The 24,108-nt window shown below is 40.1% G+C and overlaps 4 protein-coding genes across 7 annotated transcripts; 2 read left to right on the plus strand and 2 right to left on the minus strand.

Moving 5' to 3' along the window:
• Positions 1-1,377: 1,377 nt before the first annotated feature.
• On the minus strand, positions 1,378-6,566 carry LOC142898863 (putative oxidoreductase YteT). The gene is made up of 13 exons (XM_076042120.1): positions 6,158-6,566; positions 4,990-5,074; positions 4,717-4,790; positions 4,555-4,614; positions 4,356-4,463; positions 4,135-4,191; positions 3,795-3,925; positions 3,667-3,721; positions 3,444-3,536; positions 3,208-3,342; positions 2,968-3,069; positions 2,400-2,561; positions 1,378-2,171 (listed from the first exon to the last, which is right to left on the minus strand). Exons 1-13 carry the CDS (start codon positions 6,248-6,250, stop codon positions 2,037-2,039), a joined length of 1,290 nt encoding a protein of 429 aa, XP_075898235.1. The 5' UTR covers positions 6,251-6,566; the 3' UTR covers positions 1,378-2,036.
• Positions 6,567-7,120: 554 nt separating this feature from the next.
• taf10 (TAF10 RNA polymerase II, TATA box binding protein (TBP)-associated factor) lies at positions 7,121-9,941 on the plus strand. The gene is made up of 5 exons (XM_076042129.1): positions 7,121-7,530; positions 8,118-8,272; positions 8,923-8,987; positions 9,378-9,492; positions 9,623-9,941. The coding sequence occupies exons 1-5, from the start codon at positions 7,398-7,400 to the stop codon at positions 9,710-9,712; spliced, it is 558 nt and encodes a 185-aa protein (XP_075898244.1). The 5' UTR covers positions 7,121-7,397; the 3' UTR covers positions 9,713-9,941.
• A 1,130-nt stretch (positions 9,942-11,071) lies between these two features.
• Positions 11,072-23,316, plus strand: ppih (peptidylprolyl isomerase H (cyclophilin H)). Its single transcript, XM_076042130.1, has 9 exons — positions 11,072-11,257; positions 18,622-18,686; positions 18,812-18,835; positions 20,632-20,676; positions 21,228-21,270; positions 21,725-21,817; positions 22,620-22,707; positions 22,796-22,836; positions 23,006-23,316. Exons 1-9 carry the CDS (start codon positions 11,192-11,194, stop codon positions 23,072-23,074), a joined length of 534 nt encoding a protein of 177 aa, XP_075898245.1. The 5' UTR covers positions 11,072-11,191; the 3' UTR covers positions 23,075-23,316.
• On the minus strand, positions 14,255-17,542 carry LOC142898864 (putative G-protein coupled receptor 160). Of its 4 annotated transcripts, XM_076042124.1 has the most exons (3): positions 17,448-17,542; positions 16,340-16,380; positions 14,255-15,561 (listed from the first exon to the last, which is right to left on the minus strand). In XM_076042124.1, the coding sequence occupies exon 3, from the start codon at positions 15,484-15,486 to the stop codon at positions 14,440-14,442; it is 1,047 nt and encodes a 348-aa protein (XP_075898239.1). In that variant the 5' UTR covers positions 15,487-15,561; positions 16,340-16,380; positions 17,448-17,542; the 3' UTR covers positions 14,255-14,439. The 4 variants fall into 4 exon arrangements, with proteins under 4 accessions (XP_075898239.1, XP_075898236.1, XP_075898240.1 ...); XM_076042121.1 differs by lacking the exons at positions 16,340-16,380; positions 17,448-17,542 and adding an exon at positions 16,456-16,597; XM_076042125.1 differs by lacking the exons at positions 16,340-16,380; positions 17,448-17,542 and adding an exon at positions 16,456-16,597 and having other exon boundaries at positions 14,255-15,570.
• Positions 23,317-24,108: the final 792 nt, after the last annotated feature.

Here is a 24,108-nt window from a genome sequence, read left to right on the forward strand (position 1 = left end):
AGTGAGAGGAAGTGATGCGGTGATGAGGTAAGACCTCGTGTAAACGTGCACATCTCGGCATGAGGGAGCGTTGAAGGCAGGGCTTGGACAAACGAAAGGGTTTTTTTGTGGATTGGTTGAGTCATACAAGAAATACGGCTGATGACTCAACTCACAAATGTCTCTCCAGGAGCAGCTTCTGTTGAAGTGTATGTTTCTAATCTTCCTCTGGAAGTCAATCCCCCTCACATACCTGTGATTTGATGTGACGTATGTGTTGGTGCTTTTGCTGAGAAACTGCTCTGTGCTCTATGGCAGATTAAATCATAATAGGAAAAATTAAGCGTTGCCCAAAGGGAGTGCCTATTCACATGGCCGCTGCAATCCCATCCTGGCACGGGGTCAATTTTTTTTTTTTTTTTTTATGACTGAGCTATTTCATCATCTCATATTCGTCTTTTTTTTTAAACACCTACTCCTGCCACAACAGTTACAAATGTGTCAGACTTAAGCAGCAGTACAGTTATGATCCATCTGGGAATTGCAAACTCCAGGACACGCTCCAGAATTAGTCATCCTGGATGTGTCGCAAGGTCCAGTGATGGTGTGTGGCTGTTGACATGACTGTTCAGAGGGTAATTAGGAAGGGACAACTCCCAGTGTAATGGAATGTGATTTCCTGCCAATAATGTGGAACTGCTTTACCTCCAGCGTGACGCAATGTGAGTCACACCATTTTGAGGTGTTTTCTTTCCCTCCTGCATACCCTATTTGCCTATTTGTTAACCAACTTGTGTTTCTGTAATGCACCCAAACCCCTGCTGTGGGTAAAAACAAAGAGAATCAGCTGTGTCAGGAAATACAGCTGCAGGCGTTGACTCCACCTGCAGGTCATAACCTGCTATTTGGTCTAAATAAAAGGGTGCACACTATGCATGGATTACAGGAATTACACCTTGCATTTCATTACCGAGGAATTTCTTTCTTATTACGTTTTGCTTTCAGGCCATCTCTTGAGTCATTAACTGCCCTAAAGAAAGAAAGAAAAAACTGGACGCAAGCCAAGAAAGTCATTAGCATGTCTAGCTCGACGTTCTTTGAGTTGTTGAACTCCCTGCAGGCCAGCACTGCTGTGTTAAACTGGAAACAAACCAGTTGGTTTTTTCTCCAGATTTTTTTTGGACTAGTCATCGAAGTCAGTGTGTGGTTGAATTCATGGCATACAGGTCGGAGACCTCGACTGTGCGGCCCTGTTCGTCGAGTTTCCTTAGCTTTGTCTTTAGCCGCCGCCTTGAACGAGCGGCTGGACTCGTAGTGACATCTTGTGGTCAAAAGCTGTTACTTCAGAACAGACCCCTTCTCACTACCCACTCTCAATAAGAGGCCACAGACGAGACATCGAGAGAATAAATCACGTGGTTTTTTGTTTGTTTGTTTGTTTTTTACTTGAAGTTGGAGTGGGCATGGCAGAAAACAGGAAACAAAACTTTACTTTACTTCCCTAGTATAACCTCTGCACTCCTGCTGCCCAATCCCATCCATTTTGTTAGTTCGATCACGTGACACCACCTGTTTCACTGCTCTCTCACACGGAGACACAGCACCCACACTGATGGCTGTGATGAAGACAGCACAGCTCATTTCAGACATAACAAACACAACAGGTGATGGGTTGAGGTACATTACACTGTTGTTACAGACCTTTCTTTCTTTTTTTTTTTATCAGAGAATTCCAAAAAAACAAACAAAATATTAAAGCACATTTTCCCTCAAATTGTTATAATGGGAAATGTGTTAAGACTAGCAAGCTTGTTAAAAATCATTCAGATACTTTGGAACTTGTCAAAAGGTCTTCTATTGTTTTTGGCAAGTATAATATAAATTGAAAAATAAAGAGAATTCCCCCAACAAGTCCCTATTCCTCACACACAAGCGCACTGATCCCTGAGTATCACCAACGATTTAATGGGCACGATGACAGAAATTTGGTAAGATTGGTTACTCGTGTCTACATCAATCATTACCATTGTGGGATACCTGAGTCCAAAAACAACAAGTTATTTATTCATCACACTGGTTTCTCCACAGTCCACCACCCTGCTCTCCAGACGTGAGCGCTCAGCTTTAAAAACCAAGAGGTGGCTCTGCAGCGTCTCTTCAGGGCCTGAGCGGATGAGGGACGGATCATTCTTCTGTGCTCACAAAAATCAAAGGGACAAATACCAAATACTAGGTCAAATACCCACAGCATTCATTAAAAAAAAAAAAAAAAAAAAAAGAATATATATGTATATATATATATATATATATATACATATATATATATATTCCATACATTGATTTATTGTACAAAAACAGAAATCAGAATCCAAGATGAGTCAATTTTCCTTTAAAAAAAAATAGTATATAAAATAACTTACTGCTACAGCATTAATGAAAGCATCTATTAGGTGGTAGTCTGCAACGCCATGCCCTCCCAAGCCAAACTCCACTGGAGCTTTATGTTGCGGCTTGTGCTTCGTGGATGTTTGGGTCAGAAAGTCAAACACATGCACCTCATGTCCGTTGTACGACAGCTCTCCCTAGGAAGACAAAACGCTTATAAATACAACCCCCATAAGATAAAGCACTAATTTAGTTGAGGGTATAATTGTAAGTGTTTGTTTCTGGAATGCAAAAAGGACATTGATGACATGAAATAGAAATACAGAATCTATAGAGCTGGTGTAGTGTGTAGTGGTAGTAATGTTTTAGTGAAGTCTGCCTCTATGTCAAGGACTTAAAGACAGATTCCCGAATAATCACATACATGCAGTCAATTGATGTTTCCACAAATAATAATAATAATAATAATGATAATCATAATAATAGATTTTATTTATAACACAATTTTCATTTGCAGGCAAATCTCAAAGTGCAACACAACACAAACTTTGAGTGGTAAACACTTTTTTTAATTGTTAATTTCAAGTAATGTTTCTTTCCTACTTTACTGCCATAGATTGTAGTTTTCCGCAGGCACATTTCTTCAGTAAATGCCACCATGGTAAATGCTGCTGTCAAACCCCCTTCAAATTCCATGTTTACAACCTGGAGGAACACGAAATGTACACAGTGACAATCTCACTGAAGGAATGGTTCGGGTGAGCACATTGATTTTTAGTGAAGCTATCTAAGCTTTCACAATGTTACAAAAAAGGAAAAACTGCATATAAAATGTCTACACACCTGGTTGCTGCAGACATCATTGTCGCACTCGTAGACGCAGCGGCCATACGGCCCAAACTTCAAGGCCTCCGTCACTGACTCAATGTCTGGGTGCGAGTTGGGGCATATCACGCTGACAGGCCAGCCTGTGTGACCCTGACACGCATTGAGAGACTATATAAAGTAGTGCTCAGCAAATAAAAACTTATTTACAGGACAAAGATTGTGACAGACTACTGAATCTATGGTGCTCTTACCTCTTTCACTCTAAGCAGATATATTTTGCGTGCCGAGTAAGGACAATCTGCTTCTACTGAACAGTCCAGGCAGCAATCTGCCGCACCTGCTGGCTGACAATCAATAAGCAAATATGTGTGCTGATTTAGATGGTATTATTCAGCCGCGACAGGAGTATCATACAACTTTTTTAATATATATATTTTTATTTTTTTAGACAAATAATAAAAACTGATAGCAGACCTTATTTTCTTTTGTGAAGTGGCTGAGTGACCCAAAGGATGAAATCTTAACACACCTGGAGAGATAAGCAGTGATTCACCAGTTTGAAAAAAATAATAAGTTTACTGGTGAATTATTGACATACGTACCTTCGTCCTCCAGCCCAATAATGAATCAGATCAACATCATGACATGACTTTGCCAAGAGAGCAAAAGAGCTTTCGGCTTCATTTCTCCAATTTCCACGAACAAATGAGTGAGCAAAGTGGTAAAAACCAACCTGGAACAAGAGGTTGAGTAGATTTGTAACAACCTCATTAAATATATATATGTATATATATATATATATATATATATATATATATATATATATATATATATATATATATATATATATATATATATATACATATATAAATAAGAACCTTTGTCTTTGATTAGAAGTTCAATTGATTAGTATATTTTTTTCTATTCTACTTGCATTCTTACTGGCTCAAGGTGCTGAATATGAATCACATCACCGATGACTCCAGAATCTATCACCTCCTGGAAACCAAATACATTTATTTCTACAGTTATTCCTTTCACCCAAACAACAACAAAACATTCTTATCTATCTTGTCTTATCTAACTTATCTATCTTATGAAGAGCCACAACAAGTTAGTGATGATTGTGAGAAGATGATTGCACTTGGAAAAACGGGGAATACCTTAATTTTGTAGATGGTAGGGTCATAACGGAGAACATGACCCACTGATAGCATCACACCACTCCGAATGCAAACATCCACAATGGCTATGCAGTCTTCAGCAGTGGTCTACAATTAAGTCGAATGCATAAAAATGACATGAGTGTGTGGGAAAACAATAGTTAGAAACTTTTTACTCTTCGTTTACAAAAACACTTACTGCCATTGGCTTCTCCAACAGAATGTGGTAGCCCTTTTTTGCAAAGGCAACCGCAGGGTCCTGTGGAGCAAAACTAATATATAAACTAATCATAAAGATAATAAAATATATAACACACAGACTGTTAGATATACACTACAATATTCACTTGCATGTGTTCACCTTATGGAGGCTGTCAGGGGTACAAATCAAGACTGCATCTGCAAACTTCTCTCTTTCAATTACACTTTGCCAGTCTAGTGGAAAAATGGCAAAAGATGGGGTTGTTCTTTACAGTTTTTATTTGCTGCATTTGTTGTAATTTTCATTTCCATTTTGTACTTGCTTTGTTGTAAAGTAACAAACAAAGGAAAAGCACATCACATTGTGCAAATCAATGTAATGTTGTAAATGTCATGTCTCTTCGTAATGCACATTGCAATCTGTTTTGCTGACCTTCAAATATGTTTTTATTGACAATTTGGTGTTGCCGCTGAAGTTTAGTTCGAGCAAACTTCCTTGGATCTGCCACTCCAACGACCTGGAAAGGGACAAACTGATTTTTAGTCATGTGGCCAAAATTGCTAGCAACGCCCCTACGGCTTTTAAACTGTGGACAAGCCAACCACCAGTTCGTCCAACGCGGTCGAGCAAGCAGACACTCTGTGTACACTGAGCCTTACGGTAATCACTGAGCACGATTCCAAAAAGTGATAGAAAAGCTTTTATCTACACTTGATTTCAGGTTAATATTTTAGGAAAAGTTATTGTTGTCAGTCCATCATTCCATGTCTGGCAGGTAGTGCACAACCCCAGGAAGATCCATACTCAATTTCAGAAAATTCTGATGTAGCATATCCTAGTTCCATAAACTTAGATTTTTCAGTTCAATCTTTTTGATTTCAAATTGATATTTTGGGGGAATTCCTAATTGTCAGTCAATCAGTCCACTTAAGGCCGCTGCTAGTAAACTACTGTAGGTAGTCCCCCACCTATTTTCAGAAAATTCTAATGTAGCATTTGAAAATAAAGCTCTTCCAAAAAGTGTCACTTTTTGGTTTCATGTGCATGATTTCAGATCAATATTTTGTGAAAAATCAGAAATGTCAGTTGCTTTACTACCAGCCTGAAGTGGAAAAATGGGCTGATCATTTCTTCTGAAGTAAAACAAAAAAGAAACAATTTTTAGAGAGGCTTTATCTTAAAATACTACATCCGAATTTTAAGGAATTCAGTGAGAGGTATCCTGGGTATCCTGATCACCACCAGCCAGAAATGGAATGATGGAGTGACAACGAGGATTACCCCCCCCAAAAAAAATACAAATACAAATACAAATCTAAAACCACGTAAAGAGAAAAACGATTCTATCCCTTTTCCCCCATTTTAATAATTGATTCCCATAATACACTGAGCCAGCAAAAAGCGAGTGTCTGCTGGTTGGACTGCTTATGACCGCAGTGCTTTAAAGGCACGCGTGGAACGCAGTCTATATCGTATGAGCAACAATGAACTGCACTTGCAATGAAATGCTTCAGTTCATTTGAATGGTTATATTTATGTTAACGTCATCATTTGATCACAGTGCTCTTTTGCCTTCAAGAAATCTCCACGAGCATCTTACCGTCATACGTTCAGGATGTACAGACGCATATCGAGCATAATTCTCCCCTCGACTGCCGGCTCCCACCACGATGACACGTACAAGGAGAGACATTCTGTCACCCGAACGGCTCCAAACACGAACTAAGACAGCTTGTGCCACTCAACCAAGGAGACAAAACGTACACAGATCTGTCGGTCAAAGTCCTCTGCGGGAATCCTGTCCCATGGAGTGGACTATATTCAAAGATTGACTATTCGTCCATCAGTCATTGTTGACACGAGTCCTTTTTCGGTGCGACGACACACCTTGCTTTGAACTGCATCAGGTAACAGCCAATCAAAAACCACGAGAGGCAAAAACGTGTAGGAGCATCAACGTCTCAACATTGTTTACCAAGTGTCTCAGTTCCGGTAGGTGCGCGTGACTGTCTGCGCGCGCGCGCGCGCGCATGCTCTGAAAGCTGTATCACCGCCAATCCGCTTTAAAAGATATTTAGTTATGGATTTATTATAGATTTTACCCTGGTGACCATTGGTCGCTCTTGTGTAACTGCAGGTTGTAATCTTTTTTTTTTTTTTTTTAACTTCTTCTACTGATCTCCAAAAACAAGAACAAAAACAAAAACAAAAAAACACGTAAAAGTGTAATTTCTTTCTTTCTTTCTTTCTTTATTCACCCGCGCAACAATGTACACGAAGTCATGTTTTTGGGGTTCGGGAAAAATTACGGCTGGCGTAATTTTACTGTCGGTAGCGCCACATCAGAGAGTGGTCCGCTCAATGCCACCGTCAGAATATTGGGACTATGAATCTCAATGAGATATATCGTCTCTCAGAATTTGAGTTTGGAAAAATGAAAATAAACTAAAAACCCATAGCCAACAAAATAGCGTTCCCTTGCAGGTACGTCCCCTGCCAGTAGGGGATGCGAGTACCCGGCGTTAGAAAGGTCTTCTCGGAAGTCTTCGGCCTCTTCCGTCGGATCCGATCCATAAACAACGAGTCACATGACGCAGTTAGCCCTCAAAGCGTGAGCTCAGCTATTTGCCGCACGGTAGCGCCTCATATTTTTTTTGATGCTAATAAGTCTTCGACTCGTTCATTTGTGACGTATTACGTTAAACACCGATCTTAACTTTATAACATAGAATTTCGGCAAAGGTTTTTTACTAGCGCTATAAAGCCAAGTAGTACTCGTTCTACTAATTTGGAGCTCGTCTTATGCTAGCAAAGGATAGCCGTTAGCTGAAATTATCACAATGAATGTTGACAACGCAAACCAGACGGTCACATCTGGAGTCTCATCGACGACGTCTTCAGTTTCAAGCAATTGTGTCGCAAATGATAACTCAACGCCCAATGTCAGCAGTATTCCTTCAGTCACGAGTAACGGTAAGGTTATGTGTCCGCCTTGTTGTGTTCAACTCTTAGCATATAGCATTGGGCTAATTATGCTTCAGTGTTCTTTGATAGAGTTGTTGGTTCCCATAAGTCTCAAGTCGTATTAAAATACCAAATCAAAATACCAGCATTAATCCATCAATCTGACCAATCAGCTGTGGGCTTGGAGAGAAATGCATAACACGTCTAACTATATGTGTACATTGTATTAACGACATTGCCTAACAACTTTGTGTGTGTGTATACATATATATATATATATACATATACATATATATATATATATATATATATATATATATATATATATGTATGTATGTATGTATGTATATATATGTATGTATGTATGTATGTATGTATGTATGTATGTATGTATGTATATGTATATATATATATATATATATATATATATATATATATATATATGTATATATGTATATGTGTATATATATATATATATATATGTATATGTATATATATATATGTATATATATGTATAAAGGGAACGCACTTTTAATCCAAATGCATTTGAAATCCAATACTTTGGTAAATAAATAAAGTTTGTATCTCTATTAAAGCTTCAGCCCCGGCGTCTATGGTGACACCGTCAGCGGACACATCTGTCTCTAACGGAGTCTATGTTCCTGGCGGCATCACCAATGGAGACTTGAAGCCCGCTCCCACTACGCCATTGGCAGATTTTCTCATGCAGCTGGAAGAGTACACACCTACAGTGAGTGAAGCCATTATTTTTTTCATATCACACAGTTTAATGTGGGAAAGACGTAATCATATCTATTAACCCTGGACCGGTCTTATGCAAAGCTTTTAGCCACCATATTTCAGTTTCAGTAAAATGATCAATTTAGATAGCTTGTTTAAGTGGACTAGATAGTGTGTATGAATGTGTGAATATGTTGTACATTTACTTTTTTTTTTTTTTTTTTTTACTTATTGCTTTGTTTGTGGGCTTTGTTTTTGTAAAATGTGCTGTTTTACAATTGTGAATTCTTTAAATATTGCCAAACCTGTCCTTGGCAGGTAAAACCAGTTTTGCTGCAGGTCTTTTCTATAATGCACTTAAAAAATCTAACCTGTTGAGGTTGATGGATGGCTTAGACACATAGTGCATCTTTTCAGGAATGCACCTGCGGTGTTTCATACACGGCGCACCATGCAGCATGATCCTGTTTTTCTTTTTGTTTGGAAGCACAGCTGATGGTTTAAGTCATTATTAAAATTAAAATCCAGGATTTTTCCACCCCAACTTGGATGTTCTTTGGGTGCTCTTTTAAAGAACCGCCTACATGACTGTGATTTGTGATATTTGTTTCAGTTGCGAAGGAATTGTAACAATGCACCTTTTTTTTTTTCTTTGTACAGATTCCAGATGCAGTTACAGGCTATTACCTCAACAGGGCTGGCTTTGAGGCTTCTGATCCGAGAATGTAAGGTCTTATACTCTATTGTAAGATATTACATTATGGGTATTCAGCTTGTTAAATATAACAGTCGTACTCATATCTAGCACAACAATGTTAAAAGCTTCATAAATTGAATCACAGGGGTCATACTTTTCTAAGCTTGAAATATAGTAAATTTAATGAGCAAAACTGAGCACACAGTGACTGCTTTCTATACTGCACTTCAAAGTTAAGTATATACGTCATCATTGTAGACATGCAAAACTGTATGACAAAGCTCAGCTAATTTTTCATTTGCAAAACCCCCTGACATGCACACACACCCTGACACAGACAGAGAAAACTGTTCTATATATGTATGTGTGTTTGTACAAATGATGAACATTCAGCTATTCCCCCCTTTCCTCTCTTTAGAATCCGCCTGATCTCCCTTGCCTCTCAAAAGTTTATCTCAGACATAGCCAATGACGCACTGCAGTACTGTAAAATGAAGGGCACTGCTTCAGGAAGCTCAAGGAGTAAGACAAAGGTCAGCATTTCACACTTTTTAGGCTTTTGCTGTAAATGTAAATGCAATAATTATTTGTTATTGCTGTATGACGAGAAAAGTTGTTGATGTAACTGCTTATTTTCCGAAATTTTTCCCTTCCTCTAAACAGGACAAGAAGTACACCCTGACGATGGAGGACTTAAGCCCGGCTCTCACAGAATATGGCATCAATGTCAAGAAACCATATTATTTTACATAGAACTCCCAAGGACTGCAAAAGGTCTCTTGCTTTTGTTAATTTTATTTCCCTACTGAGTAATAAGAGTCTGTTGACAACGTTGTCACGTGAGAGTTTTTTTTTCTTATTATGGTGCTTTAGTACACAATAAATATTTTGAGACTCATTACCAGTTTGTGTGAATCCAGATTTGTGTTATGTTAAACTGAAAAATGCTGTTTTATTGTGAAAATAAAATCCCTAAACATTTGGCTGCGAATGTTCCACCATGTTTGGAGAGAGTCACTTAGGTTGCACCTCATTAACAAAAAACAAAAATGCCATTTTTTTTCTCACTAAGCTTACTGAGAAAGGCCATGATTACAGCATTCAATGTATTAGTTCATTAAAAGACACAAAAATGTTATGTATAACTCATTAGGACTGTTAATTGAAAAAACAACAACAACAACATTCAAACAAATTATAACTATTAAGTTTTTTAAATGTTGTTACTGATTTACAAACCCCCAAAAATATGGGTAACAGACACTTTGTTAAAAGCAATTATCTTTCAAAGATAAGTTGCCCTTTCTTACCAGAACAAGGAGATCAGAGCATATTACTCCAGTTCTGAAGACTTTAAACTAGCTCCCAGTCAGCTATAGAATAGACTTTAAATTTCTGAAGGAGACTCGGAGCGCTACATGTCTATGAGTCACTGAATGGTTTAGGTCCAGAATACATAAATAAAATGCCAATGGAATATAGACCCAGTAGGACTCTGAGGTCTGGAGACTCGGGTCAGATATTGGAGCCAGGAGTTCAAAATAAACATAGTGAAGCAGCATTTACCTGTTATGTTGCAAACAAATGGAATAAGCTGCAAACAGAAGTGAAGTCAGCCCCAAGTGTGCATGTTTTTAAATCCAGGTTAAATACTCTTCTTTTCTCTTATGCTTATAATTCAGTGCTTTTGTTCATCTTATATTTTATTGTTATCTTTTTGTCTTTTTTCCCCCTCTGCATTTCGTCTTAGAAGACTGTTCTTTGTTTTTTTTTGTTTTTTTTAATGCTTTTAAATTTTAAACTTTAAATCATGTAAATTACACCGATTTGCCTTGTGTATGAAATGTGCTATACAGATAAAGCTGCCTTGCCTTTTACTTTCTTCTTCTAATTCTTTTTTTAACCAGGCTCAAAAAAGAAATCTCTTGCAAATGGCTTTATATAAAATAAAGATATAGCTATTCTTTTTCTATATCTGCTTCAAATACACACGGGCACGAGACAGCTATTGGGTTTATGTGACTTATTAGATGGAAACCCGTAGGGCTTCCCTAACAGCCATTATGTAGAACTTTTCTGTGCTCAGCGTATTTTGTCCCTAACTGCGCTCTGTACTACGTCAGCACATACGTTACGGAACTTGGTTGAGAGCGGAGCATGCGCCCGCATTCAAATTGTTCATAATAAATTCATTGCCATTATAGTTTTGTTTAAAACGCCGTAACTTTTGCAATGTCCGTTCAGCCGTCAAACCCCGTTAACCCGGTTGTGTTCTTCGACGTAACAATCGGAGGACAGGTGAGTAAAGGAAATGAATTTACCCAAATATTGCTTTAATTTGCTGCTAAAGCTAACGTTGAACGTTGTCTCACAAATAACACATTTCTTAACTAAACCTATATATTATCAAAAGTGCGAACCGTATGTTTTACTTGTTTGCTAATCGAATACTTTGAAAGGACAATGAGATTGTAGTATAGCAAAAGTAGTTTTAATAAAAGAATGCCAAATTTGTAACTCGGCAGGTTCGTAGTTCAATGAATGGGGCTTTTGGCCTTTTTGAACTTAAAGGAATTTAATCCACACCTTTGCACCTCAAAGAAGACGTCGGACATACATATTAAGTTACAGTCGATGTCCATGAAGAGAGAGTAACGAGTTTAATTAGCTAAGCACGGTAAATAAAAACAAAAATCCTGTCGGTTGTCTATATTGAGAGGTGATGACGGTGAAACACTGCGGTGGCAATAAACCTCACCCTGACACAGCAACACAGCAACAGACCGGATAAGTTAAGAGTAAAATCTACTCTAAAACAAAACATACTGTGCTACATGCAACAAACTGCCGTTTTACCACTGCGGTCAAGTCATCCAACCGGCAGACGGGGTAAAGCTAAGGGACACTCCTTCCTGCTAGCTCCTTCCTGCTAGCGCTACAGTAGACCGTGTGCTCAGTAATTGCAAGTGCAAGTGCTTTTCTCTTGCATACAGCATTTATTTCGTTAAAAGTAAAGCTGAAACTATTCATGGGAAAACAGAGAAAAACATGTGGGTACAATTCCTAGTTGTCATTTAATAATCCCAATTTGCAATGTACAAAACCCTTGGAGCAATTTTTTGGACGGGTCTGTGGGCTACTCATGAGGTCCTTGGAGGCTGCCTGGTGCCCGCGGGCACCACGTTGGTGACCCCCCCCCCCCCCCCTGCCTTGGAGACTCTTCACAGTTCCTTAAAATTCTATTGTCGCATTTCGAACATTGTCCTAAAATTGAGATTTCTTTGTCTAATATCTATGATTTTCAATTTATACGTAATCTCAATTTTTGGAGGACCTATATTTTGAAATGCTAAATCAGAATTATACAAAACTGAAGGCGTCTCCTGAGGTGTTGAAGTACCACCCTCAAGTGGAATCATCATGTGATAACTTGGAATTTTACACAAATTTACACCAAAAACTGTTTTTTTGTTGTTCTTGCCAATATTTAAAGTTACTAAATCCCCTTTCATTTGTATGGTTATATTTACTATACATTCTTACACTTTTTATTCCATGAAATGTTTCAGACTTGCTTATTGAAAGAAGTGCTATATGCAAGAGAAAAAAGCCGTTTGTGACATGCACACTTGATCCTACACCCCAAAACAAGAAAAGTTACACCGCTTCCTCCGATCCAATTGAAGTTTCCAATTCAATTCAATGGGAACAGATTGTTGACATGACACAATTTTAAATAAGTCTGCATTTAGATGCAATTCTGAACAGGTACGCAATGGGCATTTTATCCGGTCACTTGCGGCCAATGGAACAACACATAGTGTTCACTTTATGCTGTGGGGTGAAACTGAGAATGAAGTGATTGGCTTGATTTGTGGGTTCCACTGATGCTGTCGTGTACTTTGGTGTTAGCCGTTTGTGACCTGTGCACTTGATCCCACACCTCAAAGTAAAGATGCACGTTCTGATTGAACTTTCATTTCAGTTTCTTTTGTGGCGCCATCTGTATTTGTCACCATCACCATGATTATCTCTGACTGTTATTGTGCGAAGCAGTTTCCCTAATGCCAAATGCTAATGAGGATCGAGCGTCTGCTAGCTTTATCACTTCTGTCAAACTGTTGGATGGCAGTGGTGAAACGACTGCTATGACATGGAGCAGTGTTTTTTTTTCTTTTCAAGGTGTTATGTTGCTGTATTGCTGTGTCACGGTGTGGTTTAATGTAAGAAGAATGAGTTGGATGATGTTGATGCTGCTTTTCGCGCTCTTAATCCTGGGAGAACTGCTTGCGTCACTGCAGAGCAAACAGTCGGAATCTTGGACTCCTTTCGAAAGGAACTTCTGGAGCCAAACACAGTGGTCTGACAGAGACACTGCTGAGCGACTAGAGATGGAATTTGAATAAGGTGGCTGAGAGAGAGAGGGCATGAAGAGTTTCTGCATACTGTATTTCGTGCAAAAACATTGCACTGGTTAATCTTAAAAGAAAAAGTGAAAATACAGAACGTAATTTCACAGCTTAAAGTGTGCACTTTAAAAAAAAGTTTGCACACTGGCCCCAAATTGATGTGGATGATACAAGTCAGTTATATGCAACTTTATTGTGTCAGAGTAAAGAGAATGTTTCTACATTATCGTGCATGAAGACAGACAACCCAGACTGCCTTGCATGCTTGAGCTCTATGTCAGAGTTACTGTCTGTGATCTCACCCTCATGCACCCGGATTGATGTTTCTCTCACTTGTAGTTGTACAAGATAGTGGCTTCATGGTATCGTCATTTCCTTTTATCTAACTAATCCACTGTATAACACCCACTTACCACTGGACAGTTTATTTCAGGAAGTTGTTTGGTTATTTGGCAAGAAGTCCACACAGCGAACACAATGTGTAGCACAGATTTCTGTTTCCCACTAAACAATATATTGTCGATTTTGATAAACTTTCTTATGGTTGATTGTTAAGGGTTTTTTAATACCTGCTTTAAATTGTCAAATGGCAATGCACTGTTGTTATTCTATTGAGAATGGATTAGGAATATCCACATTAAATTAAGGTGCATAAAAAACAGAATGGTTACTGAATCCTCAAAAAAAAAATCCTCAGAAAAAAAAATGTTTTGTAAATGTTACAGAAAATGTTTTGTAATTACTGGGATCATTGAGAAAAAATAGATTATTATTAATTATACCATAACATTTTCATTTAGAAAAAATAAGATAATACCAGTTTGAATCTGTAAAGAAGTGAAAGTGAAACTAAGATTGAAATCTGCCTTCTTGAGTTTGATCAAAAATCATTCTGAAACCACAGAATACATTTTTAATAGTAAATAAATATAAGGTAAAATGTGCAGAATTCATGCATTTAACATTTATTACATGTCTTTAAAAAATGTATTTCAATTGTAAATTTTAAACATTTGAAATTGCATACTTTAGACAACATTCCTTCTGTCATTGATTCACTTTTTTTATGTGTTACACATAGAAAAGAGTTTTTCTTTTTGCTTTGGATGGGTTGAACACAGCAATGGGCAGTTGCTGCTGCCCTGTGCCTTTGCTCAAGTGCCAGTAAGCATGCCACGAGCACACATTCTCTGGTAGATTGCAGTAAGGCCCCTGCAGGTCACTGTTTGCCCAGAACACCACACCCATGAGTAAACTATTGGTGCACTCCAACCACAGAACGCTTACGTTGATGTAGGCCGGTACTCCGAACCCGAAGAGCAAACATATGGCAGATGTACCGAGATAAGGCATCCAAAACACAGCAAAGCCCAGCATTAGGCTGAGCCACATGGGTGGCCGGTCGGGCTTCTCCGGGTGCTCCTCGCTGAGCTTTGTCTCTGTGTGCTTGGAGGAAACGACAAAGAAGTCACTCGTCTGATTGTCTTTCTCCTCTCTCTTCTCGGACAATTGGTCAGCCTCTTCCAGCCACCGAGGAATACTTGACAAATAGGGCAATGCTGCACAAAGTACCACAGTGAAAGACATAAAAATAAAGCAGGTGACCGCAGTGGACTCCTTGACTTGGCAAACTAGAGCCTTTGTCTTTGGCTTGACATCCAGCTCCAACATCTCGGCTTTGGCGAAACAAAAGGAGTAGATCAGAGCCGTTATCCACACCAGCAGAGTTAGGAGTACGTCTCTCAGTTTTTTCCAGGAGGTGCTGCGTTTGTGGTGGCAAGTGTCACATAGGCAATAGTTCAGTAAACCTAGGAAGGCCATGGGCAGTGGCAGAGCCTCGTATGTCGTCGAGGCAGTCGCCAGCAGCAAGCAGAGGGACACAGGCGTGTCATCCGGTCCCAGAAACCACACGGCTGCCAAAGTCAATACCGTGGCCAAGTCAGCCAGGACAATGGACAGGCTGCACATGCTCAAAAGGGAGGGAAAAGGCTTCCGGGAGCAAAAATAAAACGTGGTCATATCCAGTCCCAATTTGAAAAGCATGAGGAAGACATACTTATCAGTGCTGCCTGTGTGGCAGCTCGCTCCAACTTCCCACTGCTCTATTATAGCAAACATTTCGATTGCCCGCGTAGTTCCTCTAAGGCTGCATTAATGCGGTTGCAACACCTCCAATACCGTTTCTTAGAAGTCCTGTGAGAGCTGCAGACAAGAAGAACTCGGACTTAGGTGTGAGGATAGTTCAATTTAAGACAGACGAAGAAGAAAAACTGTAGATGTGGGCCAACAACATCCTGGACCCTAAACCCTGGAGGTCTCTATTAGGGATACTAATTAATTCACCCAATTGATTATTGTTTAATTGATAAGCGTCAGTTTTCGTGAATTTCCTTTAATCAATAGGTTAAATTTCCATTACAATACTGTGGTGATTGTATTGACTGTGAAGCCGATCCACTCGCTCCGCACTGCACAGCTGACTGAGGAATTTAGGTTCAAACTCAAGGAATTTGTGGAGTTGCTGTAACTTGGAAGTACATCTATGTATCGCCTTTGTCACCGTCCGTTAATCTAAAATGGTTTTGCACCGCAGTGTTTTTAGCGCCTCAGGTTTGTGGCGTTCTCGTGTGTGCCACTTCTCTTTTCATTTCAACAAAAACAACTCGACACGTTACCACAACACACACCACAAGTATATTACTGTACATGCTTTAAGGAGTGACAAGACGCTTTTTGAATCCCACCCCCTGAGCACAATACTGCCTCATACTTGGATTAATGTAATATTAACTCTACTTCTCCACACTTGCAGTCAAGTGCGTCAGCAGCACTCAGTAGAATGCTGCCCTTCACAGTTGACATATTTTGTTAACGCTGATAAGTCCCATATCTGACAGAATAAAAGTCTGTTTGTGCCAAAGAAGCACTCTGACTTTCCCCATCTCGGCTCCACGTTTTGTTTCCTCCTCACTTGCACATTAGTTTCAGTGGTGATCAAAGGTGAAACCCCTCCTGGTTGTTAGAGAGAGACAGAGACACACACACACACAAAAACACACAGTGTGAGTCTGAGACTTCTTTACCGACCTGCCCGGTGTTCTCTCAATCTGGAGCTTCCCTCGTTGATCCTCTGGCTGGATGTGTGCAGAATTGAAACTAAACGTAAAACAGGCTGCCGGTCTGGTAGCACGTAGCGTCTGTGTCAATGCTGTTTGTTTTTGTGTTGAGAGTTGCTTTTAAAGCAGTGGCACAGGGCTCCTCCTCCCTATTGTCAATGCTCTGACTCACCTTTCCCCCCCCCCAGTTGTATGGAAACCAGTTCTTCCTCCTCAGTCTGGCAGTTATTGAGTGCAGACAACCTCAAGCCTATAAATGTGTGTAGCAACTGAAACCACAGCCCAGTGACCGTTGTTCTCAAAGCACGTCAACCTAGTTTGGTCACAGAAATTCTGCAGCCAGTTCGATTTGCTACAACTTTATGTGTCCACATTTTGCCTGGAGCAAAACTGAGACTGAACTCCTAGGAGTGAAAAGATCCGCAATTTCTAATCGTGTTCATTCACAGGTGAATTCATTCATTGTGTATAAACATTCCCGGTGGAGAAGCTCGGGCCTTGGCAAGGAAAACCGCACATTGCATAATTGCATAGTACATTTTTCTTTTATTTCGTTTTGCAATATTATTTTAAAATCATTTTGAAGGTCTGCGTTTTTCCCCAGCAAAAGGTAATTTGAAAAAATAGAACGTAACTGGTTTCATCTTAAAAGCAGTACTGCTTCTTACTTTTTACTGTCATGAAAAATGGAATACTTTGTTAGCTCCAATAGATTTGTGCCATTCTTACCCTCACACTGACATTTTCTTGGGCCTCACTCATTGTCCAGCAGAAACAGTAAGGTAAGCCGAGGCGGGAGTGGCAGCTATTGAGCTTGGCTGCCCTTTGTTGAGATGTCTTCTCACCTTTCCCTGTCTGCTATCTTAACAAGGAAGATGCTACACGTTAAAGTCCTGCTCGATTGGCCACTGGCTGAAAAACCCATAAAAGCACTGCTGGGTGTAATTTATCGTCTGAACTCACCTGATATTTGATGGCCTCAGCTTGTCAATTCCTCTGTTTATTGTGTTAAACTTTCGGTTGTTTCCTGGGAACCACAACAGCTCCGAGTCTGGTGTATAGCAAAGTCAGAACCATGTGATGGTTGCTTATACTGTATGTCACTGACTGAGTGCTGTGCATGTTGAGCAAAGGGCAGTTGAGCAATGACCTCACACGAGGGGACAAAACCGCTCTCTTCTTCACAGCCGGACTGCTGATGAAATGCATACATTGTTGTTGAAGCTGCATGTTTTCTCTGAGATGTGTGGGGGTGGGAGCGGGGGTGGGGGTCTGGGGGGGGTGGCGTCGGATGCCTCTGTACAAAACGCACAAGCAACTCTGGGATGACTTGCTGTCTTGTCAGGCGGAATTGTCTAAGGATGTATTCTTGAACGTGTTCCGAACCTCTGCCATCCATTCAGCTTCAGGGCTGCAACTAACCATTATTTTTGCTGTCGACTGATCTATCAATTATTATCTTCTTTATTTCCACCACCTGTTTTGGACTTCTGTTTAACCCAACTCGCTTAAATCTTCACACCTGTGTTATACTGTCGTAACGTGACAGCATACGTTTTTAAACAGAGAAGTTCCTGCAAAGAACTTCTCCGTTTTTTTGCAGGATGTTAACAATGAGCGACACCACCCTCAGCGCAGCACTGCAGGTAGAAATGAGTTTGTTGCGCCCGTAGTGTGAGGTTATCATTCGGCAATTTACAATAACAATAACACGACGCGTCAACGATTTTTTTGTTGTCGACGTAATCGATCACGTTGACTAATCGTTGCAGCCCTATTCAGCTCCTGCATATGAACACTGAATAGACTGATTGGCTTGATTTGTGGGTTCCTCTGCTGTTGTATAGTGTGACGTAGGCCGTTTGAGACATGCCCACTTGATCCCATACTCAAAAACTTGCACAATCTGATTGAAGTGTCATTTCAATTTAATCAGAGCAGAGTGTTGACATGACTCAAATTTAAACAGCGTTTAATCTGATGGATTTATGGTACATGTCCGTACCGTGCCTAGTGTGACAGGTTAGACCGGTTCAACTGAGCTTTCTTGTTTGGTTCAATTTACTTTTTGCCGTGGGACCTGTCTATTCCTGTATACATTCCCACTGTGGTGCCTCTGTGTTTCTGTGTTCATCAGGATGTGGGCAGGATGAAGTTTGAAATCTTTGCCGATGTGGTTCCAAAGACAGCAGAGAATTTTAGGTGACAACTTTTATCCTGTTTTGCCTTTATGTATTTAAGCTTTTGATGAATTCCTTTATTTTGTTTATACTAGGTCCAGTGTAAAATTTCCTGCAAAGTTAACTTGGTTTCATTGTTTTCTGCAGGCAGTTCTGCACAGGAGAGTTCAGGTAATGCACTGCACCCTACACTGTCAAACCATTTGCACACGTCTAAAGATTGTGCCAGCTTCACTCAAGGGGGTAGTTCACACACAAAACTAATGCTTCACTTATGACTGAATACTTTGGAACCGTGGCTCTGTTGACTTTGTCTAATCATTATCTTAGTCCCCTCAAAGGGCGTCTACAGTAGTCATCAACTACAGCGTCGATAGACCATAGAAAAAAAAAAAAAAAAACGTGTCCATACTGCTCATGTGGAGTCATTGTAGTGTTCAGAAAACACGTCAGTCCTCTTTGACACAAAATAAAAGTCCTTTAACTCCATTTTTAGCCCAAATGTTTACAACAAGGACATTGTGCTCATTGTGTGCACAACTCGACTCAACTTTTTTTTTAAATAAAGCACTTTAAAAACAACCACAGCTGACACAAAGTGCTGTACATGATAACGTAAAAATGTGCCTAATGTGGAGAGGTAAATTGTTCCACAACGAAGGAGCAGCAACAGAAAAAGCGCTGTCTCCCCTGAGCTTTCGCTTAGACCTTGGAGCCTGCAGGAGCAGCTGGTCAGCTGACCTGAGGCACCGAGCAGGAGTGTAGGGGTGAAGCAGCTCAGAGAGGTAAGGTGGGGCCAGACCATTCAAGGATTTAAAAACAAACCAAAAAAGAAAAGACTCCTCAAATGAACTCTAAAATGCACAGGCAGCCAGTGGAGGGAGGCCAGAATGGGAGTGATGTGCTCCCTCTTCCGTGTTCCAGTCAAAAGCCGCATTCTGGACTAAAGGGAGACGTGCAATAGAATACTGGCTGATTCCATAATAAAGTGCGTTGCAGTAATCCAGCCGAGACGTGACGAAGGCATGGATGACTGTCAGTGCAAGAAATAGCTCCACCTTTGTGAACTGCCTAAGATGTAAAAGGCTGGACTAAACCACTGTGCTGATTTGTCGATCTAGTTTAAAATTACTGTCCACCTTAAAACCCAAGTTAGAAAATGTACAACGCCGGGGGGGCCCAATCAACAAGGGAGGGGATCACAAGAGCCACTGGGACCAAACAGCATCACTTCTGTTTTCTTTTCGTGGAAGTTTAAAAAATGTAAGGCCATCCAGACTTTAATGTCATCAAGACAAGCTGAACGTGCTTTCGAAAAAAAGACATCTTCCTTTTTCAGTGGCACATACATTTGGCTGTCATCAGCATAAAATGGAAAGAGATCCCATTCGTTAGAAGAATGGAGCCCAGAGGAAGTAAATAAAGAGAGAACAGCAAGGGCCCTAGGATTGAGCCCTGAGCCCACAAGACCAACAAGTCCTCCTCCACTGTGAAATCCTTCAACATGTTGTGTTTCATACAAAAATTGTAATCACTTTCCACAAGCAGCTCTCTGTCTTTTTTCTGATATAATTTATACACAGCAGCAAGTGAGGGGGAACTTCTGCTACAGTGGATCATTTCTCTAAAAGCTATTGTGTTGACTTTGCCCTTTTTAAGTCGGATTGGACACAGGGACCAACCACAAAGTGGCTGTGACATGCACACATGAACGCTGAGGCCCACCAATATTCAAGATACAGTTGTTTGCAAGAAGCTTTGCCGTGTTGCTTTTTAATTGCAGTTGATAATTTCTCTCAAGACAAATTGTTGATATTGCCCGCTCCGACTCAGATTTTACTGTTGAAGCTTTCAGATACAGGACTTATAACATTTGTCGTGTTTTTATTTGCTGTAGTATCCATGGCTACAGACAGAATTTTAGTCATTGAGTGCATTTTGTCTCATTTCGTTTTATTGCTCTACAGGAAGGACGGGGTTCCTATCGGTTACAAGGGCTGCACGTTTCACAGGTATGAAACATAGAAGATTGGTCTAGATAATAATAATTAAAAAAAAAAAAAGACTAGTTTTCAGGATGTGCAGTACACATCAAATAAAATCACAACTAATAATGAGCTATGGCTGTAATGTCTCATCTGTTTTTCAGGAGATGTGTAAGACTACAACTGTAACTATCAGTTGTTCTCTATGACTTTAATTTGTAAACATGTTAGTCAGGAGCTCTGAACAACAGCTAATTCTAATCTTTGACATTTTTCACCATTTCTGATGAGGAATAAATTATTTGCACATTAAAAACCATGGGGCGTTTCGGCAATCAAGTGTTCCTCAGAGAGTCAAAAAAACAAACATCAAGTTTTCGATTCTGAGGAAGGCTTGATTGGCGAAACACATCAGGGTTTTTAATGGTTTTGAATGTAACCAAGCCGCTTCATTAAAGGCTTTTTAACAGCCCTCCTGTGTAGGCTTTTCTTTTCAATTATTTGCACACTTTAAATGTGTGAACCTAGGTTTCTTTGATCCACAGTCATTTAACTCAATAAATGATGATTGTGTGCAGGGTGATCAAAGACTTCATGATTCAAGGCGGAGACTTTGTCAAGGTAAGTGCAATACACCACTGCCCTCCTCTGCCAACTGTTGTCAAATGCTGCTTTTGTGTGGCAGTTGGAAAAATGAAGATTAAACCTATCAGTTCCACCTCTCAACGGGCCTTTAGTAAAGCCTTCTGCCGTCAAGCTCTGCATGAACGTTATGGCATGGCTGCACTTTTAGAAAAATATTGTTGATCATGTGGCATGTGCTTCTTGATAAACGTTGTGGAACAGCTTCATCTGACGGTCAGAAGGTGAAATGACATAGATTGCAGTTATTTATTTTTCTGAGTATCAGAAAGTGTTGGCAGGCGTGTAGAATTCCGCCTCAATTCTGAAATTGAGACATGGGCAGAGGAATCCTTTACGCAGCTTTGTCACAGCGCTGCTCTATCCCCCTCTGCTGGTTGAATGCTCGAACTACTTCCTGTTCGATGATGGTTTTTTTTCTGTGTGCGTGAAGGGGGACGGAACTGGCATTTGCAGCATCTACAGGGGTCCTTTTGCCGATGAAAACTTCAAACAGAAGCACATTGGTCCTGGCCTCCTGTCCATGGTATGTGTGGAGAACAACAATCAAGTTTGAAGCCGGTTGTTGTAAAGCAGTCATAATGTAGCCCTCCACCTCATTCACATGTTCATACATCACTATATTAAGATAAGATAAGATAAGATAAACCTTTATTCGTCCCACGACGGGGAAATTTAGGTGTTACAACAGCCAGAAGATAGGGCAAACAAGAATAAAGTGAACAGAGCATATAAAAATAACCTAAAATAGTGCAAAAAATAACCTAAAATAGTGCAAAAATTTTGTACTTGAATAAGTAATTAAATACAAAAAAAGAAAAATACAGAACTTAACTCAGAATAGTTGAATACCCCCTACCGTCATGCACTCCAACCCCCAAAAAGTAGTTGAAGAATAGTAATAGTGTCAATGTAGATTTGAGAGTGTGTGCACACAGTTGTCCCACAGTTTAATTAATAATCCAGTTTTGTTTATCTGTTCCCTGTATTTCTGTGGGGCATGTTAGGTTGCTATTGAATCAGTAGTAAGTCCATTGACCTCAACTTCACCCACCGTATGACGATCGGTGACTTTTTACCAACATCTTGTTTATGCAATGTTGTGCTGATGTGATTAATCCGTTCATTTTAGAGTGACTTAGTCCTTGGAGAATTTGAAATGATTTATTAGTCCTAGATAGTTACGTTAAAAGCAACTAGACTTGGTTCCTGGTAGTTGTTTGATTGATTGATTTTAAAATGCAGTTAACCCTGATGTGTCCGGACGAGGTGATGTTTATGAAAATGTACTTGTAAATTTTTGTCTCATTTACTTGCATTTCATTCAGGCAAACAGTGGCCCCGGGACAAATGGTTGTCAGTTTTTCATCACTTGCAGCCAGTGTGACTGGTTGGATGGAAAGCATGTTGTTTTTGGTGAGTCAGTAAAACCAGTTTCAACTTTTCTACTTTTCTTTTTAGTTTCTTTTTTTTGATTTTAGTGATCTTTCTATGTCTGTTTCAGGAAAACTCATTGATGGCTTGCTGACCATGAGAAAAATTGAGGTAAAATCTCTCAGCGTCTGTCATCAGCAGTCACACATATTGTGGCAAGAATAAATGATCAAAACTTTTACTTGGGAGTCATTGCTATGTCGAATTCTTACGTGCATCAGTGGTGCAGTTGTGGTGTTTGCACATCTGTTCTTGAATGAGTATTTCTTTGTCCCACCAGAATATCCCAGTTGGAGCCAACAACAAGCCGAAGCTCCCCGTCGTCATCGCGCAGTGTGGCGAGATGTGATTCATTCTGCTTAGAAGCCACAAGACCGTATACAGCTACACACTTGTGTATACATGTAGAACAGGCTCATCTTTGGGGAACATTTCCTCACACCTCACAGCTTTCCTTTTTTTTTTGTTTAAAGTGTTTTTTTAAGTCATTTTTCTCTAATTGTTATCTTCTTACACCAATCTGATTTTTTTTTTCTTTGCTCTGTTAGCAGCATTTGATGAATCAATAAATAATTTATACATTTTTATAAATGTTTGAAAGTCCTTGTTTAACAAAACCCCGGAGTCACAGAGTTTTTACCTTGTTAATGTGTTTACACCAAGAACGCAGTCAGAGTTTTATTATGCAATTTTGCATTTTGTTTCAGTCGGCCGATGCCATTTAAAAATAAATATTGAGGATTTGCCATAGGGAATAGCAGGTGCGTACATTTGACCCAGAATGTAACCAAGCGCAGCCCCACTGCATTTAAACACTTCAGAATGACAGACCTCCGAGGCACCGTCTCCACTGCCAAGCAATCCTCTGCTGAACTTATGGCTGCCTCTCCTTATCCCTGCCTGCCATCCATACAAATCCAAGCCGGCAGACCCCCTCCCCCACCCGTGCAGTCCCCTCCGCTCTTCTGCCTTCGGAACTCTCTGCCATGGCACAAAAGATCCCATTGAGGAGGCGACTGTTCTTACGGAGGCAGGAAGAAGAGGGTTTTTTTTTTAATGTTGGGGGGTGGGGGGTTGTCCTGCGTGGGGAGGCTTTCTGAGGTCAATAATAAAGCCCATTTTTGTGTGGGAGAACTGGAGCTCAGCCATGAGCAGTGCAGTGAGCTCTTCACAGACCAGCCAGTGCTCCTAAACAGTGCCAGCGGAGCATTAACATGACAATGAGTGGGGATGGGAGGGGGGGGCTGTGCTGCGTTTGTCTCACGCTCAGTCTGGGCCTGTCTGCTCTGCTTCGGTTGAAGTGGGGTTTGTGAACGTTTGTGCACCGTTAAATCTTAATTCGTACAAGCCAAGAGGACTTCCCAAGATTTCCCAAAGGTAGCA

Source organism: Nelusetta ayraudi, unplaced genomic scaffold, assembly GCF_046127955.1.
Source record: "Nelusetta ayraudi isolate G7.1 ecotype Tasmania unplaced genomic scaffold, CSIRO-AGI_Nayr_v1 ptg000070l, whole genome shotgun sequence".
In the NCBI taxonomy this organism is placed as follows: Eukaryota; Metazoa; Chordata; class Actinopteri; order Tetraodontiformes; family Monacanthidae; genus Nelusetta; species Nelusetta ayraudi.